Raw genomic sequence first — 19,905 nt, 5'->3', positions numbered from 1 at the left:
TCTCCGGGTTGTTGGCGTGGCTTGGGCTTGGGTGGCGGACAGATGGTCCAGTGGTGTGCCACTCACTGTGTATCTGCTCCCCGCTGTTCAGTGACAGCATGTCGGCAGCTTGCAGCCGGCTGCTTCGCGACTGTTTGCACCACAGAAATTATTAAACACTAAACATCAGCCTCCCCCACCCCCAACAGAGCCAGTTAAACATTTACCAGCATATCACTGAGTTACAGAAGTGGAAGACATCCCTGAGTTCATTTACGATTGATGTGCTTGATAAACTTTTTTTTTTTTTTTTTTTTTGGCTACAAAACTAGTATTTGAACTCCTTTCCAAGTCTCACATTTTGTAGGTCCAAATGCAGTTACCTTTGGATTTGATTTGTATGCTGTGGCTCAGGTAAACCAGCGACCTCCCACCAAACCATGTGTCGATATTAAGCTACTGCCTGGTAGCTTCAGACCCAACTTTCCTTGCTGTTTCATGATGCCGGGGCTGGGCCTCTGCAAGCCCATCCCAGCTCCTCCGTCGGGCCCCCTGACGCAGGGTGTTGGCGGGGCCTGGGAGGTCGGCGGATGCTTCCTGTTCCCGGCGGCTCTCTTCAGCTCCAGCAGACATCCTGGCAACAGCAGCTGCCTGCTGTTGGCTGTCCCAGCCCGCGGGGCCTCCTCGCAGGTCGGTTTCAGCTCTGCAGGACCCCTGGGCCAAGCCCTAGGCTTCAACCGCTCCCCCCCTTCCCCATGTCCCCCCACCGTCAGGAGCAGCTGCTGCCCACGCCCTGTCAGGTCTTCCACACCTGGCTGCAATTCTTTATATTGAATCTTCTAATGAGACACCTGCCTTCCATCTCCAGGCCAGCCACCGATGGACGCAGGTGCATTGAGTTGGTGCTGACCTCGCTCAGCCTCGCGGCAGCACTTGAACCTGACTGCGCGCCTCGTGGCCTCTGAGCCACCGCCTGCTCCTGCGTTTCCTCCCGCCTGGCCGGGCACGCCCCGGCAGGCAGTGGGCAGAGCGGCCGCAAGCGCTGACCTGGAGTCCAGCTGCTGGTTGGGATCCCTCCTCTGCCAACAGGTATGACCTTGGGCCCGTAGCCAGCTTTGTAGCTTCACCCAACTCATCCTTCAAGTGGTAACAGTGAAGCTCTCCTCAGGGGTGTCGGTGTTAGGTGAGATGCACGGGGCTCAGCAGGCTTCCTCTGCCAGTTCCCTTCCTCTTCACGCCGCGGTGCCCACCTCTCTCCATTTGCTGTCTGGACAGATGCGCTCCCACTACCTCACGCACCCCCGCTGGCTCCCGGCTCCTCACCCTCCTCAGCTGTCACCCTCCACGTCTCCACTTGAGCACTGCTAGGGCATCTCAAAACCTCCCCCTGGCCGGGGCCAGGATTCCCGCAGAGGAGGGCAGAGCCCGCCCCCCGCCCCCCTTCCCTCCATTCCTGTCTTCCCCGCGGCTCATCCCTCCAGGGCCTCCTCATCCGTCCAACCTTCCCACAGGCTCTTCCCTTACTCTGCTTTATCATCCCTGCAGGGCATTTATCACTGCTAGGCTTCTGTGTGTGGTGTGTGTGCGTGCGCGCGCGCGTATATATTTTTTTCTTGCCGCGCAGTGCAGCGTGTGGGATGTGGGATCTTAGTTCCCCGACCAGGGACGGAACCCGGGCCCTGGGGCAGTGAGAGCATAAGAGTCCTAACCCCTGGACCGCCAGGGAATTCCCAACGCGGTTGTATATTTGATGATGGTCGTGGTTTTTTTCTTTTTCTTTTTCCTTTTTTGGCTGCGTTGGGTCTTCGTTGCCGTGCATGTGCTTTCTCTAGCTGCAGCCAGCGGGGGCTTCTCTTGTTGCGGAGTAGGGGCTCTAGGCGCCGCAGGCTCAGTAGTTGTGGCGCACAGGCTCAGCTGCTCCGCCGCAGGTGGGACTTTCTGGACCAGGGGTCACATCTTATGTCCCCTGCACTGGCAGGCGGATTCTCAACCGCTGCACCACCACGGAAGCCCCCGAGGGTGGTTTTTGTTGGTTGTAAATTGCACGAGGGCAGGAACTTGGCTTCTCCCGGGCCCCAGTCCCCAGAACCTAAAGCGCTGCGGGCAGGCCCGGGACTCAGCCATTGCTTGCTCCGTAGATAAGTGACCCCACGTTCCGCCACGTCCTCTGCTGCGCCGGGGCCGAGGGGACGCACCGCCCCGGCAGCAGGAACCTGCTGCTGCGCTCGGCTGTCCGCGGTCTTTCGCCCTCCCCGCCCCATCCCGCCCCATCCCGCCCCATCCCGCCCCATCCCGCCCCATCCCGCCCCCGCGGTTGCTGACTCCGCCCACGTCTCCTAGCTCGGGCCACCTCCCTCCCCGCCCCGGCCCCGCCCCTCCTCGCCGGCCGCCCCCGCCCCCAGCGCGGCCTCCGCTCTCCCGCCCGGGCAGGTAGGCCGGCGCCAGGCCGCCCCGACGGCTCCCGGCGGCCCCCGCGCGGAGACGCTCCGCCCGAGCCTGCGGCCGCGCCTGCGCAGGTGGCGGCTCGCGGCGCCGCCCGGAAGCCGCTGCCGCCGCGGGTCTCTCTGCCGGGGCCCCCGCGTCGGGGCGCGCGGTCTGCTCTCCCGGCGGCGGCGGGATGTTCACGGCGGCGGCGGGGAGCCTGCTCCGCCAGGCCAGGTGGGGCCTTGCGGGCCGGGGCGGCGGGGAGGCCGGGGAGGGGCGGCCCGGCCCCCGGGGGCGGCTCCCGAGCGGCGCTCCGCGGGGTGCGGGCGGGAGGGCGGCGGGGGGCCCGGCCCGTCCGGCGGGAAGCGGCGCCCAGGGCGGTCCGGCGCCTCGACGTCCGCGGCGGCACAGAAAGGCGTGCCGCACGGAGCCACGGCGAGCAGGCCGCAAAGGCCACGGTCCCCGCGCTTCTGCGGGCTCTGGGCGGCCGTGGAGGGTTCTGTTGTCTGGAAAGACCCGCCCACCCGCGGGTGCTTTGGCTCAATGGGGAAGTTCCCCGCGGTGTTCTGGCCCCGAGCTGGCCTCCCACCAGCCAGCCACCCGCGGGAGAAGGCGGATGAAGGCCGGGACTGACGCCGCACAGCCCATCGGACAGTGTGAGGCTCGGTGCTCCTGCAAGAGGAGAAGGTGCAGCCAGCGCCGCGGTGTACACACACGCACACAGACACACACAGAGACACACACACACACACCCCACCGCCGGCTTCGGAGCTCGACCAGGGGGTGCGAAGGGTTAGGCTGGTTGAGGCTCCTGTGGTCCTAGTGAAGCGACGTCCTGAATGCATGTTAGGGTTTAAGGGCTGTGAACAGGGCGAAAGTTTGCCATGGTCAGAATCGCCTTTGAAAATCTGTAGTTCCTTCAGCCTAGGACAGGTTTCCTAATATTCAAGTTCCAGTATTCCAGTTCAGGTTCACTTGAATTTAGGAGCTGTATTAGATGAAAATGGATATCTTTTTTAAAAAAATTGAAGTATAGTTGATTCACAATATTAGTTTCAGGTGTACAACACAGTGATTCAGTGTTTTTATGGATTATACCCCATTAAAGCTACTGTAAAATGTCGGCTACATTCCCTGTGCTGTACAATATATCTATAGCTTGTTTAATACATAGTAGTTTGTACCTCAACCCTCTACTCCCATCTTGCCCCTACCCCATTCCCACTCTCCACTGATAACCATGAGTACATGTTCTATATCTGTAAGTCAGTTTCTGTTTTGTTGTATTCATTAATTCCATTTTTTAGATTCTACGTGTACATGGTAACATACAGTATTTGTCTTATTTCACTAAGCATGATACCTTCCAGGTTCATCCATGCTGTTGCAGATGCAAGAATTTCATTCTGTTTTATGGCTGAGCAATATTCCATTGTGTGTGGGTGTGCGTCTATCACACCTTCTTTATCCGTTCATCTGTTGATGGACACTTAGGCTGCTTCCATATCTTGGCGGTTGTAAATAATGCTGCTGTGAACTTGGGGTTGCAGGTACCTTTTTGAATTAGTGGGGGGGGTTGTTTGTTTTTCTGTTTTTTGTTTTTGTTTTTGTTTTGTTTTAAAATTAGTGTTTTTGTTTTCTTCCCATATATACCCAGGAATGGAGTTGCTGGATCATATGGTAGTTCAATTTTTAGTTTTCTGAGGAATCTCCACAATTTTCCATAGTGGCTGCACCAATTTACATTCCCACCAACAGGGAACTAAGGTTCTCTTTTCTCCACATTCTCACCAAAAAGACCACCATTTGTTATTGTGGTCTTTTTGAGGACAGCCATTCTGACAGGTGTGAGGTGTTACCTCATTGTGGTTTTGATTTGTATTTCTCTTATGATTAGCTGTTTTGAGCATCTTTTCATGTGCCTATTGGCTGTCTGTATGTCTTCTTTGGAAAAATAACTATTCAGGTCTTATGCCCATTTTTTAATTGAGGTTTTTTTTTTTAAAATACCGAGTTGTATGAGCTATTTATACATTTTTGGATATTAATCCTTTATGAGTCGTATCATTTGCAAGTATTTTCTCCCATTCAGTAGGTTTCCTTTGCTGTGCAAAAGCGTTTAGGTTTTGTGAGGTCCTGTTTGTTTATTTTTGCTTTTTTTTCCTTTGCCATAGGGGACAGATCTAAAAAAAAACAAATACTGCCACGATTTTTGTCAAAGAGTATTCTGCCTGTATTTTTTTTTAGGAGATTTATAGTTTCTGATCTAACATTTAGGTCTTTAATCCATTTTGAGTTTATTTTTTGTATATCATGTGAGAAAATGTTCCAATTTCGTTCTTTTACATGTAACTGTCCAGTTTTACCATTACCACTTATTGAAGAGACTGTCTTTTCTCATTGTATATATATTCTTGCCTCCTAATCTCCTTGTCGCAGATTAATTGGCCATAAACGTGTGGGTTTATTTCTGGGTTCTCTGTTATGTCCCATTCATCTATGTGTGTGTTTTTATGCCAGTACCATACTGTTTGTTTGCTTGTTTGGTTAGTACTATACTGTTTTGATTACTGTAGTTTTGTAATATAGTCTGAAATCAGGGATCATGATACCTCTATCCAGCTGTGTTCTTTTTTTTCAAGATGCTTTGGCTATTCATGGTCTTTTGTAGTTACATATACATTTTAGGGTTATTTGTTCTAGTTCTATGAAAAATGTCATGGATGTTTTGATAGAGGTTGCATTAAATCTGTAGATTGCTTTGGGTAGTATGGACATTTTAACAATATTCTTCTAATTCATAAACGTGGGGTACCTTTCTATTTCTTTGTATCATCTTCAGTTTTCTCTATCAGTGTTTTATAGTTTTCAGAGTATAGGTCTTTTACCTCTTCTGTTAAGTTTATTCCTAGCTATTTTATTCTTTTTGACATGATTTTAACAGGATTGTTTTTTTGCTTTCTCTTACTAGTGTATAGAAAAGCAACAGGTTTTCCAATGTTATTCTTGTATCCTGCAACTTTACAGAATTCATTAGTTTAATAGTTTTTTGGTTTTGTGTGTGGAAACTTTAGGATTTTCTACATATGGTATCATGTCATCTGCAGATAGTGATAGTTTTACTTCTTCCCTTCCAAGTTCTATGCCTTTTATTTTTCTAGTCCGATTGCTGTGGCTAGGACTTCCAATACTGTGTTAAATAGAAGTGGTGAGACTGGGCACTCCTGTCTTGTTCCTGATATTGGAGGAAAAGCTTTCAGCTTTTCACTGTTGACTATGATGTTAGCTGTGGGTTTGTCATAAATGCAGTTTATTATGTTGAGATATGTTCCCTCCATACCAGTTTCGATGAGTTTTTAATCATGAATGGATGTTGAATTTTGTCAGATGCTTTTTCTGCATCTGTTGAGATGATCATGTGAATTTTATCCTTCCTTTTGTTAATGTGGTGTATCACACTGATTAATTTGAGGGTATTGAACCATCCTTTTAACCCTGGAATAAATCCTGCTTGATCATAGAGTATGATTTTTTGTTTTATGTATTGCTGAATTTGGTTTGTTGATGTTCTGTTGAGGATATTTGCATCTATATTCATCATAGATATTGGCCTGTAATTTTCTTTATTTGTAGCGTCTTTGTCTAGTTTTGGTATCAAGATAATTGTGGCCTCATACAGTGAATTTGGGAGTGTTCCTTCCTTTTCAATTTTTTGGAATAGTTTGAGAAGGATAGTTATTTTTTCTTTATATGTTTGGTAGAATTCCCTTGTGAAGCTGTCTGGTCCTGGACGTTTGTTCACTGGGAGACTTTTTTTAATTACTAATTCAGTTTCACTACTAGTGATAGGTCTGTTAGATTGTCTGTTTCTTCCTGTTTCAGTCTTGGAAATTGTGTGTTTCTAGAAATGTATCCGTTTCTTCTAGGTTGTCCAATTTATTGGTATGTAACTGGCATGTAACTGTTGATAGTATTCTCTCATGGTTTTTTGTATCTCTGTGATACCAGTTTTAATTTCTCCTCTTTCATATCTTACTTTATTTGGGTCCTCTCTTTCTCTTGGTCAACCTGCCTAAAGGGGTTTTTTGTTTTTGTTTTTTAAAGACATATATAGATAGCTTTCTCTCTCTCTCTCTCTTTTTTTTTTAAATAAATGTATTTATTTATTTATTGGCTGCATTGGATCTTTGTTGCTGCATACTGGCTTTCTCTAGTTGCAGCAGTGGAGGCTACTCTTCGTTGCAGTCTGACTACAGGCTTATCAATTTTATCTTTTCAAAAAATCAGCTCTTGGTTTCATTGTTCTTTTCTTTTTTTTTTTTGGTTTTTATTTTGTTTCCTCTCTGGTCTTTATTTTCTTCCTTCTGACTTTGGGCTTTGTTTCTTCTTCTTTTTCTAATTCCCTTAGATGGTAGGTAGTTGGGTTGTGTAGAGAACCACAGAGGACACAGAGGACACTGACTTGGAGTAACAATCCCGAGAGCACATGACCGGCTGTATGGCTGCAGGCAGTTCTGAAAGCAGAAAGGAAAACCATTGAGATAAAGCAGTTATATAGCCCATGGCTCCAGGCTCCAGCTCCGAGTTAAAGATAAACTATCTCTCCTAGTAATCATAAAAAACAAGGTGTCCTGCAATTTTCTCTAATTGAAGCATATACCTTGTGATGCCCATTATCGTGATTTATAATCTAGAATGCTAGAATGCTTTTTCTCAGTAAATACACTGTGGGAATCAGAGCTTGGGACTCTTGACTGGCTTGGTCTTGAGTCCCCTGACCCCATGCTTTCCTATACTCTTGTATGATTTTCTTAATTCCACCGTGCCACTCATTCAGGTTTGTTCATGTGGATGAGATCTCCACAGGGTTGTTTGAGATTTTTGTTTCTGGAGGTATGCCTGTATTGCTATAAACTTCCTTCTTAGAACTGCTTTTGCTGCATCCCACAGATATTTTATTTTTATTTGTCTTGAGGTATTTTTACTTTCCTCTTTGATTTCTTTATTGACCCATTGGTTTCTTAGTAGCATGTTGTTTGAGTCTCTGTGTGTTTGTGTTTTTCCCATTTTTCTTCCTGTAATTGATTTCTGGTTTAATATCATTTGTGGTCAGAAAAAAATGCTTGATATAATTTCTATTCTCTTAAATTTGTTGAGACTTGTTTTATCATCTAGCATGTGATCTATCCTGGAGAATGTTCCATGTGCACTTAAAAAGAATGTGTATTCTGCTGTTTTGGGGTTGGAATATCCTGTAGATTTCGAGTAAGTTCAACTGGTCTAAAGTATCATTTAAGACTACAGTTTCTGTCTTGATTTTATGTCTGGGTGATCTGTCCATTGATTTAAGTGGGGTATTAAAGTCCCCTACTATTACTGTGTTGTTGTTGGTTTCTCCCTTTGTCTGTTAATATTTGCTGTATATAGTTAGGTGCTCCTGTGTTAGGTGCATAGATGTTAACGAGTATAATATCTTTTAATGATCCTTTTGTTATTATCTAATGCTCTTCTTTATTTTTTGTTAGACTTCATTTTAAAGTCTACTTTGTCTGATATGAGTGTTGCTACCCCACCTTTCTTGTTTCTATTTGCGTGAAATATCTTTTTTCCATCCCCTTGCTTTCAGTCTCTGTGTGTCTTCAGTTCTGAAGTGAGTCTCTTTTAAGCAACATATAGATGGGGCTTGTTTGTTTATCCAGTCAGTCATCTTATGTCTTTTGATTGGAACATTTAGACCATTGACATTTAAAGTGATTATTGATAGGTATGTACTTATTGCTTGTTTTCTAGTCGTTTTTGTAGTTCTCCATTCTTTTCTTCTTTTCATTTCTTACCTTGAGGTTTGATGATTTTCTCTAGTGGTATGCTTGTGTTCCTCTCTCTCTAGTTTTTGTGTATCTATTGCAGGTTTTTGATTTGTGGTTATCATGGGGTTCATATATGGTGAACTTTGTTCTAGCTTATTTAAGTGACCCACAGTTCTTTTTTTTTTTTTTTTTTTCCTCTCTTGGCTGTGCTGTGCAACTTGTGGGATCTTAGTTCTTCTACCAGGGGTTGAACCTGTGCCCTCAGCAATGAAAGTGCCGGGTCCTAACCACTGGACCACTGGGGAATTCCTGACCCACAGCTTTTACTATATATTTGCTTTCACTAGTGGGATTTTTTTCCTTTCCTATAAATTCTTCCTGTTCTAGCCTTTTCTTTTCCACACAAAGATCCTTTAACTCTTGGAGTCAGTGTAGTATTAATGAACTCTTAGTTTTTGCTTGTCTGAGAAGTTCTTCATCTCTCCTTTTAATTCTGAATGATAACGCTGCTGGGTAGAGTACCCTAGGTTGTAGGTTTTTCCTTTCAGCACTTTATCATGCCACTCCCTCCTGAGCTGAAAAGTTTCTGCAGAAAAATCCACTGATAGCTTTATGGAGGTTCCCTGGTGTGTGGTTTTTTCTCTTGCTGGCTTTAGAATTCTCTTTTTAACTTTTGCCATTTTAATTATATGTCTTGGTGTGGGTCTCTTTGGTTTCATCGTGTTTGGGGTTCTCTTTTGCTTCCTGTACCTGGATATCTATCTCCTTCTTTCAGCTCAGAAAGTTTCCAGTCATAATTTCATCAAATATATTTTTGACCCTTTTCTGTCTTCTCCTTCTGGAACCCTTATATGTGAATGTTAGTATGCTTGATGGTGGCAGAAATCTCTTAAACTGCCCTCATTTTTTAAAATGTCTTATTCTTTTTGCTGTTCTGATTGGGTGATTTCCATTATTCTGTCTTCCAGGTCACTTGTGTGTGTGTGTGTTTAATTGGAGTATAATTGCTTTACAGTGTTGTGTTAGGTTTTGCTGCACAATGAAGTGAGTCAGCTGTATGTATATGTATATCCCCTCCCTCGTGGACCTCCCTCCATCCCCCCATCTAGGTATGTTCTTCTGTATCACCTAGTCTGCTGTGAATTCCTTTTAGTATGTTTTTCGTTTCAGTTATTGTATTTTCCTGCTTTATTTTTTACATTTTCTAGTTCGTTGTTAAAATTCTGTGTTCAACTATTCCCTGGTTTAGGTAGCATTCTTATTACTAATGTTTTGAACTCTTTATTTGGTAAATTATTTATCTCTGTTTCATTACCTGTTTTCTCAGGGTTTTTTTTCTTCTTCTTCTTTCATTTGAAACAAATTCCTCTGTCTTCTCATTTTGTTTAGCTTTTCCTGTCTCTGTGAAGTTAGGTGAAACAGTTATCGCTCACGGTCTTAAGTGGTGTCCCTGTGTAGGAGCGTCCCTACACAGTCTGCATGTGCCCCGCGGCTTTGGCGGGAGAGCCGAAGCTGAAAGGAGCAGGAGTGGCGCCTTCCCCAGGGTGTGTGGCAGCTGTCGCAGTGGTAGGAGGTGGGGCTGGAGCCAGAGCCAGGTGAGAGCTGGAGCATCTCTGTTCAGTGGCCGTCACTGCCCTATCAGGGTGGGTGCCAGGTTGCTGGAGCACCTCTGTTCAGTGGCCGTCACTGCCCTATCAGGGTGGGTGCCAGGTTGCTGGAGCATCTCTGTTCAGTGGCCATCACTGCCCTATCAGGGTGGGTCCCAAGTTGCTGGAGCAGCAGCCCTGAGGGTCAGGTCCAAGCTGGTTCTGTTCCAGGTGTGCACTTCCCCCCCCTCCCCGGAAACAGCATCTTTGCCCTGAAAGGGGAGCAGTGCTGGAGCAAGAGGGGGCTGGAGCAGCTGCTCGGTTGCGGCTGGGACTGGGGCACGTGCTGGGGTGATCACGGGAAACCAGCTAGGGCCCCGGGCAGTTTCAGTCTGCTTCCTCTGCCTTATTTCGGGAGTAAGCAAGCCTGTGCCCGCTCTTCACGAGTGGAGTCCACATTCTTACAGCCCTGCTGTTAGTCCCACTGGTTTTCACACCAGCCAAGGGGACTCATCCCCAAGGCTGGGATGCCCCAGTATGTGGTTTGAACCACTCACTCCCCAGGGAGGAACTCCAGGCCCCTGTACTCCCCCTCCTCTTCTGAGTCCCCTCACGGGGGCACAAGTCCCAACAGATTTCTCCTCCTCCCCAAGTCCACATGGGTCTTTCTCACAGCCTTGGCTACACAGCAGTCTTTCTGCCAGTCTCCAGTTTGTTTTCAGTGGAAATTGCTCCCCACATAGACGTATTTCTGGGGTGTTCGTGGTGGGAGGTGAGCTCCGTGTCCTCCTCCTCTGCCATCTTGTTCTCCTCTGGTTATCTTTAGACGCTAGCATCACACCCAGCATGCGACATGCTCAGCCCAGCGCTCTTGCCAGGGGACACGTGAGGAGACCCACTCAGAACTCCCCACTTGTCTTCTGTTCAAGGTCGTAAGTGCATAGGCTGAAAGGCAGAAGGAACAGCCATCACTATTCAATTCTTATGTCTCTGTCTCTGTCTCTGTCGCAGGTGGGTGGGAATTCCTCTCAACTATCAGTTGGGTCTTACTAGTTTTCTGTTTATTTATTTACTTGTTTACTTATTTTACTTACTTTACTTACTTACACCGAGTCTTTGTTGTGGCAGGTGGGCTCCTTAGTTGCAGCATGCATGTGGGGTCTAGTTCCCTGACCAGTTGGGAGCACAGAGCCTTATTCACTACACCACCAGGGAAGTCCCTGGGTTTTAACTAGTTTTCACTGTTTTTCTTTATTTTTCTTTAAGCCTGTGATTTTTGGTGGCACTTTAAAACAGATTACTAACATTTGGGAGTTAGAGGATCTGGAGTAAGTTTTAATTTCTATTGTATTTTCCAGGGATGGAGAGCAAGGGTGGGCAGAGTTATGAGAAGCACGACGTGTGATCTGCAGAGCAGGCAAAGAGAGCAGGACTCGAGTAAGGGGGCAGGGTCCACAGCAAGGCCAAGGACGAGGCAGCTCACCAGCGGCTCGGGGGGAGCGCGGTGTCGACCCAAGGGGAGCGGCGAGGAGCGTGTCGGGCAGAGAGCGCGTGCTGGCCGGAGGCAGGAGAGGCAGGACGCGGTGGCCGTTAGAGAAAGGAAGGCAGGCGGGGCGCTTGTGAGCACCGCCAGCCCTGGAGGCGGTGGGGAGCTCCTGAGGGCTGTGGGCAGCGTGGCCTTTCAGAAAGAATCCTGTGATTTGGAGAATGTATTGGACGGGACTGATCGGGGGTGCGGGCGAGGGGCACCGCTGTTCCGGGAAAGAGTCTCGGTGATGACTGCCAGGCGCAGGCGGGCCAGCAGCTTCTCCCTCGGTCACCACCCCAGCGAGAAGCAGGCCTGGACCCGGCCCCTCGGCTCTGTCCCCTCCTCCTCGTCCCACACGTGTGCGCCTTTCCTTGTATTTGCAGGTGGCTGAATCTCACTCTGGCTAGATTAAGGGAAAAAATGGAAATGGGTGGGAGGCGAGGAGTGGTGGGGAATCCATTGGGATTTATCTGCCAGCCTTCAAGTAAGAACGGCAAACACAAGACGCCGCCCAGGACCCCACGCCGCGTGGTCATCGGACCTTCTCCTCAGCCCCAGAGGCTGGGGACGCGCTGTCTCTCTCAGGTCAAAACTGCAGCCCCTGAGCTTGAGCAGAATGGATGTGGTGGTCTTCAGCCGTGGCCTGGGGGGTGGGGGCCCATGGGGAGGGCCCAGCTGGGTAGGGGCCCTTCTCACAGCCCCCAGAAGCTCCTAGGGCCCTAGGTGGCATGTGGCCTTGTCTTGCCTTTTGGACTGGAATAGAAGCCCACAACCAGACTTCCGTTTTGAGACTTGGTTCAGTATCTTAAGTATTCATGTGCAACATTTGTCCTTTCATATTTAAGATTTAACTCTTGTTCCCAGAAGTTAAAGGCTCATTAAGGAATATTTTCAAAAGCATCGTTTCAGACTAAGTCCCCTTACTTTGACCACTAAACCCATCTGTTTGTTCTGCTGGTCCTGGAGTGAGGAAACTGGAATGGGTGGAGGCTGGGCACCGAGTCTGCTGGAGTGAGGTCTCCCGCCTGGCAGGGGCGGAGGGGGAGCACCCGGCTCAGGCCCCCCGTCCGCAGGTTCACCGTGAGAGGCCTGGTCGTGCCGGAACCGCCTTCCTCCACGACGCCCGGTCTCTGCGCAGGAGCCGCGCCCTCGCAGCTCGGGGCCTCGATCCCGGGCCCCGCGAGGCCCGGTTGCTGACGCCGCACCTCTGTTTAGGGAGGTCCGGAGCGAGGAGCTGGGGGCGCTCTGTGCCCGGGCCTGTGCGCTGCTGTCGCGGGAGGACTGGGGGCCTGACGCCCTGCACGCCCTGCGGAGGCTCTTCCTCGTCGCCTCGGCCACAAAGTACAACAGGAGGTGCGTGCGCCCGTCCCCGGGGCAGCGTGGGCCGCGGGAGCCCCCAGTAGCAGCGGGCAGGGGGGCGCCACCCGCCCCGGGCCGTCCCGCAGGGGTGACACCCCCCCCCCCGCCCCCAGGCTGGAGGAGCCCTGCGTGGCGCTGCTGCAGGCCGCCCTGTGCTCGCCCGCCTGCCCCGAGCCGCTCCAGCTCCTGTGCGCCGCCATCCTGAGGGAGCTGTCGCCCTCCGACAGCCTGAGCCTGTCCTGCGACCACGTCCAGGACACGCGGCAGCTGGGCCTGGTGGCCTCTGTGCTCCTGGCGCAGGTGAGGTGACTGCCGCCGCCCTGCCCTTGGTGGCCCCGGGGAACAAGCAGGCAGCATGCTCCCCGGGCGGGCCGGCCCGGCGGAGACGCTGCCCCCCAGAGTCCTGGGTGTGGCCCGGGCACCTCCCCCCCCCCACGCCCCCGCTATGGGTGGGCACGAGCCAGGCTGTGAGGCTGGCTCAGGCCGCGGGGCCGGCACTGCCCTGGTGGCCTTCTCGGCGCGCGGGCGCTCAGGCGAGTCAGCGGTCACGTTCCGCTGTGGCATCCGCAGGGTGACCAGCGGCAGGTGAGGCGCGTGGGCCAGCGCGTCCTCAAGGTCCTGGAGAGCCGGCAGCCCGAGGGGCCCAGCCCGAGGCACCTCCTCCCGGTCGTGTCCAAGGTCGTCAGCCTGGCCCCGGATGCCCTCCATGAAGGTACACCTTCCACCCTGCCCCCGCAGACGAGGGGCCACCACTGGTCCCCGGGGAGGCCTGCCAGCCCCCCACGCAGCCCGCGTCTGCGGGACTGAACTCGGCCCCACGGTGTCACCCCCGCCCCGCACAGAGCAGAGCAAGGCGCTCAGCAAGCGGCTGGGGGACTGGCTGCGCTACGCCAGCACCCAGCAGGGCGTCGCCCGCTCCTCTGGAGGCTTCTTCTCCACGCCCAGGGCCCGGCAGGTGAGACCAGGGGCCTCGGGCCCCCCGCGCCCGCAGGCTGCCGTCCACTCCTCTGGCCTTTCCACCCGCCCTGACGCCAGCATGACCCGTTTCCCGTCTCCACTTGGGCACTGGCGGGGGTGGGCTCTGGGTCACAGCCCCAAGCCTGTGACGCTCTGCGGGTTGAGGCCCAGAACGTACAGTGAGGGTCGTGTGCTCAGCTCAAGCGCCTGCATGCACGCATCTTACGAGGGGGCGCCCTGGTTCCAGGGGAGCGTGGACAGCCAGGGCGGTGGCTTGCACTCCATGTGACCTCGTCGCGGCCTTTCCCGGGCCCTGCAGCGCCGGCTGACCTTCCTTGCCTCCCGCAGCCGGGCCCTGTCACCGAGGTGGACGGGGCGGTGGCCACAGACTTCTTCACGGTGCTGTCCACGGGCCAGTGCTTCACGGAGGACCAGTGGCTGAACGTGCAGGCTTTCTCCATGCTGCGCGCCTGGCTGCTGCACGGCGGCCCTGCGGGCTCCGGTGGCCCGGGTGCAGGTAGGATGCAGGCAGACACAGCGGGCCCCTGGGCGACACTGGCTGGGCCTCGTGGGCTCCAGGAGGCCTTTCCCAGACGTGTTGAGAAGCCAGGCGTCAACAGGACTGTTCAGAGAGCGTCTCCAAACTCCTCTTCCTCTGCAAGCCTGCTAGCGGTTTAGACAGTCTGGGCTCGTCTACGCTGAGGGTGTCCAGTGAGCGTGGTAGCGGGACTGGGCACAGGCCTTGGCAGTCCTCGACGGCAGCCCTCCTCGCGTCCTCCGCACAGCCGGTCTCCGCGTCCTGCTGAGCTGTCGTTCTCTTCTAGACGACAAGTCAGAGCTGGAGGGCTCCACCCTGTCTGTGCTCTCGGCTGCCTCCACCGCCAGCCACCTGTTGCCACCCCAGGAGCAGCTGCGGGAGAAGGCCTTCGAGTACTGCCTGCGCCTCCTCGAGCAGAGTAATCGGCGTGAGTCCTGGGCCACGCTTCCCATGCCCCCCGCTGCTTGGCGGAACAGGGCGTGTCCCTGGCCCACAGGCCATCCGTCCCCACCTTGCGTCTGTGCTGGGGTCGCCCCAGCTGCGGTCTCCCTGGCCACCTCGAGCGACTAGAACACGGGGCGCCTTCTCATCCGGCTGTTCTGATGGGGATGCAGAGACCAGCTGGCTTTCTTCCCTCCCCCAGGAGCCCTGAGGAAGGCGGACTCTGACCTGCAGAAAGCAGTGAGTGCCCGGCGGGCGGGCGGGCAGATGGGCGGTCGAGGCTCCATCTGAGTGGCCTCGTCGTCCCCGCAGTGCCTGGTGGAGGCCGTGCTGGTGCTGGATGTGATCTGCCAGCAGGACCCCTCCTTCCTGTACCGCACCCTCTCCTGCCTGAAGGCCCTGCACAGCCGGCTGTGTGGGGACCCCGCCTGCGTGCGGGCGCTGCTGCCCGTCGCCCAGTTCTTCCTGCACCATGGTGAGCCCCTCCCTCCCGCGAGAATAGGCCACCCTGCACTCCGCCCCCTTCTTTCGTCTGTAGAGTGGCATTGCTTTGATAAGCGGCTAGCACGTAGAAGGTGGAAATTTTAATGTGCTACTTAAATCCATTTAAAAATGTTACTAAATTTATATTGATCTTGAACTCTTTGCCATGAGAGTTTCCTAGAAGGTGCGGTGAAACCAGCCCCTTGCAGGGAACCATCCCACGGGTGTACCCAGAGGGGTGGGTCTCTGGCTGGAGACATGCGGGCAGAGCTGGGCCTGGCTCAGCTGGCTTTTCTCCTGCTTGTGAAGGGTGGGCGTGTCCACCTTTGGTGGCTTGGAGACATGTATGGCCCTGGAGGCTTGGCCTGAAGCTCTGGGGGCCCGGCCAGCACCCGAGGCCACCTGCCCTGACGGAGCGCGGTGTCTTTCAGGGGAGGCCGCCGCAGTGGACGCGGATGCTGTGTACCAGCACCTCTTCAGCAGGGTCCCCTCTGAACATTTCCACAGTCCAGTGCTGGCCTTCGAGTTTGTCCAGTTCTGCAGGGACAGCCTCCCCCTGTTCGGTAGAAACCTTGGCATCCTCAGGATGAGCTTCCCCAACCTCTTCAAGGTGAGCCAGAGCCGGGGTGTGCAGGGCCCCTGGGGTGGTGGCCTGGCATTGGGGGTGGTGGCGTGCCCCCGTGCACACACGTGAACAGGGAGCACCTGTGCCCTTGGGAAGGTGAGGTCGGGCCTGGCCTGGTGGCTGGGCTGTCACATCTCTTCACTAGGGGGCCTTGCCCCGTGTGGTTGGCGTGTTACTGCATGGCTTTTCCAAAATTAGTCCTTAAAAAAAAATGACAAGTGGAAAGTGATTCGACTGTTGGCACAGAAGTGAGGGCAAAAGCACAATGAACAGTGGGAGAAACGTTGGAGGGCGTTTCCCGGCTCCTGGTCACAGGGAAACAGGAGGCGGCGGCGGGCTGGCTGAGGCTGCGCCCTCGCTCCTGCAGTTCCTGGCCTGGAACAGCCCGCCCCTCTGCTCCGAGTTTGTGGCGCTCCTCCCATCGCTGGTCGAGGCAGGCACCGCCGTGGAGATGCTCCACCTGCTGCTGGACCTGCCTTGTCTGACGGCGGCCTTGGACCTGCAGCTCAGGTGAGGCCCGGCAGCTCTGCGCCCCGCCAAGCACAGTGTCTCTCTGCCGCCCGGAGGCGGCAGCCCCGCACCCCGGCCTGTCCCTCTCCCAGCAGTGCGGCCTCCCAGGGTCCGGCCCCACCCTGCGTGTGCCCAGCCCCCAGGCCCTCTTGGGCGGCCCTGCGGCTCCTGGCTGGGTCAGGGCGCGGTGATGGTGCGCTGACATCCGCTCGAGCCTCTCCCTGACCAGTGGGTAGCACGAGGGCAGGGGCCAAGTCCAGCTTCGGTGGGCTTGGCCGGAGCCCATGCCGGAGCCCAGCCCTGGACATCTGTCTGCTCACAGGTCGTCGCAGGCTGCATCCGCGAGGCCGCTCTGGGATGTCTCCGTCCGGGCCCCTGGCTGCCTGGAGGCCTTCCGGGACCCGCAGGCCCAGGGTCTCTTCCAGCACCTGCTCCGTGCCAAGGCCAGCGGGACCGCAGAGAGGTAGGGCTCGCTGCCGGGCGTCCCAGGCCCCACAGCCCCTTCTGGGGGCACGAGAGCCCCCTGCCACCCTGAGACAGGGCTGGGTGCGGCTGGAGCCCGTCCCCAGGGCAGCTGGGCTCCGGTGTCCACCCCGGGCCTTGTGCCTTCTGACTTGGAGACACAGCTCTGGTCACCCCCACTCAACAGGCACTGGGCACCAGGCTTGTGGCTTGTCCTTGTCACCCTGTGGGGTGGGCGCCATGCTGACTCCTTTCCGCAGGTGGAAAAGGGGAGGCTTAGCACGTCCTCCAAGCGGGAGGGCCAGGACTGGACCACGGCCTCCTGACTGCAGCCGCACTCCAGCCCTCGGTGTCCCGTGCGCAGGGCGGCCCCGGATCAGGCCAGCGCAGGCGCCTCCAGGGCTGGGGGGCGGGAAGTGGGCGGGCGCTCAGGGCCAGGCCGTGTCTCCCCAGGTTGACGCCACTGCACCAGCTGCTGCAGCCCCTGGCCAGCTGTGCCCGGGTGGTCCAGTGCGCCGAGGCTGTGCCCACCCTGCTCCGGGCCTTCTTCTCGGCAGTGCCGCAGGTGAGCCTGCTGCCCAGGGCCTGCGGGGTCAGGCCTGCTGAGGGTCGGGGAGTCGTGGAGCAAAGAGCTGCTTGCCCCAGCCCAGCTCCTGTCCCTCCCGGAACTGGGGCTGTGAGAAGCCCCAGGGCGACGGCAGCAGACACAGCTGGGCTGAGAGCAGAGGTGTTCCCTGGGGCGGGGGACCCAGTCTCTCTGTCTCAACCCCCAGGTTGCCAACAAGGCCCTGGCCAGCCAGCTGGCACGGCTGCTCCTGGAGAGAAGCGACTCACTTTACCAGGTGCCGGGGTACAAAGCCCACGTGCACAGGTAGGTTCTTCTGGGCGGCCCCACAGCCCAGGGCCAGGTGGGTTCGCTGACCCTGTGCGCTCGGCCCCTCGCGGCTTCCGTTCCCCGCTTGCCCAAGGGTTGCCACAGACCCCACCCCCCAGCCCAGCCTCGGCACTGCACAGACCCCTCCGGCCCCAGGCTCCTCCCCGTAGGGCGATGGGGTCCTGGAGGGACCAGAACTACTTTTACCTCCACTGACGCCCGGCCGCCGCCCAGCTCTCCTCTGGACGGGCGAGGGGCTGGGGTCTGTGGGGCGAGCACAGCCCCTGTGTCCTCTCCGGCAGGGTGCTGAGCTCCCAATTCCTGGCCCTGTGCAAGCTGCACCCTCCGCTGGTGGTCGAGCAGGCAAAGGAGCTGCTAGAGTTCGTGGGTGGCCTGGGTGGCTCCCATAGCAACAGACACGTGCTCACAGCTGTGGTAAGGCAGCCGCCGCACCGCCCTGGCCCTTGCCTGACGGGGGGGGCCTGTCTCGGGGCTGAGGTGCTGTCCGCCACCCAGGTGTGGGCCATCGGCGAGTACCTGTCCGTGTCCTGGGACCGGCGGTGCACCGTGGAGCAGATCAACAAGTTCTTCGAAGCCCTGGAGGCCCTGCTCTTCGAGGTCACGCAGTCTCGGCCCTCTGCTGCCCTTCCCAAGTGCCCTCCTCAGGTCATTGCTGTGCTCATGACCACGCTGACCAAGCTGGCCTCCAGGAGCCAAGACCTGATCCCCAGGTACTGGTTCCGGGTGCGTAGAGGAAACCTGCAGGCTCTCGTGGGGAAGGCGGACAGCTTTGGAGGTTGTCCCATCCCAGGTGCCTGGACACAGTGTCAGCGGCCCGAGGCTTCTGGTTGGATGCAGGGGGCGTGGGCTGTGCCGGCGCTGCCATCTCACATCTCCGAGCTAAAGCCACGCTAGCTGGTGCTCCTGGCAGTGGGATCCCTCCGTGACCCCCCTTTCCTGTGAGGGGTGCACCTGCAGCTGACTGGCCAGGACCCCCTCATCCCCAGGGTCTCCCTGCTCCTGTCAAAGATGAGGACTCTTGCCCAGAGCCCAGCCACAGGCTCCATGCACGGGGAGGATGCGGGAGCCATCTGCACGCGTGCCACCGAGCTGCTGAACCTGCTGAAGATGCCCAGCGTGGCCCAGTTCGTGCTCACGCCAAGCGTGGAGGTGTCCGAGCCCCGCTACCACCGCGACACCAACACGGCCCTGCCACTGGCCCTGCGCACGGTCAGCCAGCTGGTGGAGAGGGAGGCGGGCCTCCTGCCAGGGTGAAGGGACAGGGCCCAGGTGGATGCCGGGCTGGCTGCCGACTGAGAGCCTGATGTTACCAGCCACGTCCTCCGTGGTTGGGAGCTGTCACCGTCCCAGCCTTTGGTCTCTGTCTTTTCCTAGTCCCTTGCTCTCATGACGACGCTGAGCTGTGTGGTAACAGCACTGATTCTCCGCTTCAGCCCCTCCTGGGACTGGGTGGGAGCTGGTTGCTCAGTGTCCTGCTGGTCCTTGTTTGGAGGCAAGAGGAGCCGTAGCAGAAATAAACCTTTACACAACGCCCGTGTGAGCGAGGCCGGGTGTGTCCGCCTTCCCTCCACCCAGGAAGCAGGGCGCCTGTCGGGCGGCCCCACGGCTGTCGTGGAGGCCGGGAGACGCGGTGCTGCTGGGCTGGGCGAGCTGGCCCTGGAGACGGGAGGGCCTCTCCCCTGGCGCCCTTCCTTCCCACCTAAGCCCCGTGTGTTGGGGCCGGACCCCACTCAGCCCGCGTCCCAGGTGGCACAGAACAGGTCGCTAACAGTCACGAAGGAGCAGTGCCCACCTCCCAGAGGCGACTGCTGTCCCTGGGGAAATGCTCGCCTAGTGACCCTCTTCAGACCTCCTCAGGCTCCTGAACACCTTGCAGGCGGGAAGGCTGGGGCTCCGGGGGCGCTGCTGGTGCTGGCCCCTTCGCACACCTGCAGCCTCCGCCCAGCACCGCCCAGCAGGGTGCTCCCAGGGACCCCGACAGCGGAGGCCGGCGGAGGCCTTCGCAGACGCCAAGGGGGGAGACACACTGAATGTGGTGGGGCAAGAAGCACCCCCCCCCCCCCAAGCCAAGCGCTGTGCACCACTGTCCCGTTCAAGTCCGCCTTCCCCCCTTACACACCAGCCCTCAGGGCCGCGCCCCAGCTCCGCCTGGAGGGGCTCGGCCACCAGGGGGTGCTGCTGCTCCGCAAGTCCCGGCTGCCGGCGCTGACCACGCCCCTCGCGGGCTGCGCCCGGGCCACGCCCCGTCCCCCGCGCGTCTTGCCCCACAGATACCCAAGGAAACGCCCGCCTGGCGTGGAGAAGGCCGGGG

At 55.6% G+C, this 19,905-nt stretch overlaps 2 protein-coding genes across 2 annotated transcripts in view; one reads left to right on the top strand and one right to left on the bottom strand.

Moving 5' to 3' along the window:
- The first annotated feature begins 2,477 nt into the window (after positions 1 to 2,477).
- AP5Z1 (adaptor related protein complex 5 subunit zeta 1) lies at positions 2,478 to 19,155 on the top strand. Its single transcript, XM_057748878.1, has 17 exons — positions 2,478 to 2,637; positions 12,540 to 12,677; positions 12,797 to 12,983; positions 13,254 to 13,395; positions 13,526 to 13,638; positions 13,989 to 14,157; positions 14,465 to 14,605; positions 14,822 to 14,859; positions 14,932 to 15,094; positions 15,534 to 15,712; positions 16,095 to 16,237; positions 16,560 to 16,700; positions 17,153 to 17,264; positions 17,473 to 17,570; positions 17,876 to 18,008; positions 18,090 to 18,304; positions 18,581 to 19,155. The coding sequence occupies exons 1-17, from the start codon at positions 2,597 to 2,599 to the stop codon at positions 18,846 to 18,848; spliced, it is 2,421 nt and encodes an 806-aa protein (XP_057604861.1). The 5' UTR covers positions 2,478 to 2,596; the 3' UTR covers positions 18,849 to 19,155.
- LOC130860541 (ras-associating and dilute domain-containing protein-like) overlaps positions 6,285 to 19,905 on the bottom strand; it is a 38,596-nt gene continuing 24,975 nt past the window's right edge. Inside the window, exons 14-15 of the mRNA XM_057748877.1 lie at positions 9,526 to 10,741; positions 6,285 to 6,917 (exon numbers count right to left, since the gene is read on the bottom strand). The gene's annotated coding sequence lies outside the window, so the exon portion shown is untranslated. The remainder of the gene's footprint in view (positions 6,918 to 9,525; positions 10,742 to 19,905) is intronic.

Source organism: Hippopotamus amphibius, chromosome 9, assembly GCF_030028045.1.
Source record: "Hippopotamus amphibius kiboko isolate mHipAmp2 chromosome 9, mHipAmp2.hap2, whole genome shotgun sequence".
In the NCBI taxonomy this organism is placed as follows: domain Eukaryota; kingdom Metazoa; phylum Chordata; class Mammalia; order Artiodactyla; family Hippopotamidae; genus Hippopotamus; species Hippopotamus amphibius.
This window is presented reverse-complemented; position numbering and strand designations above follow the sequence as displayed.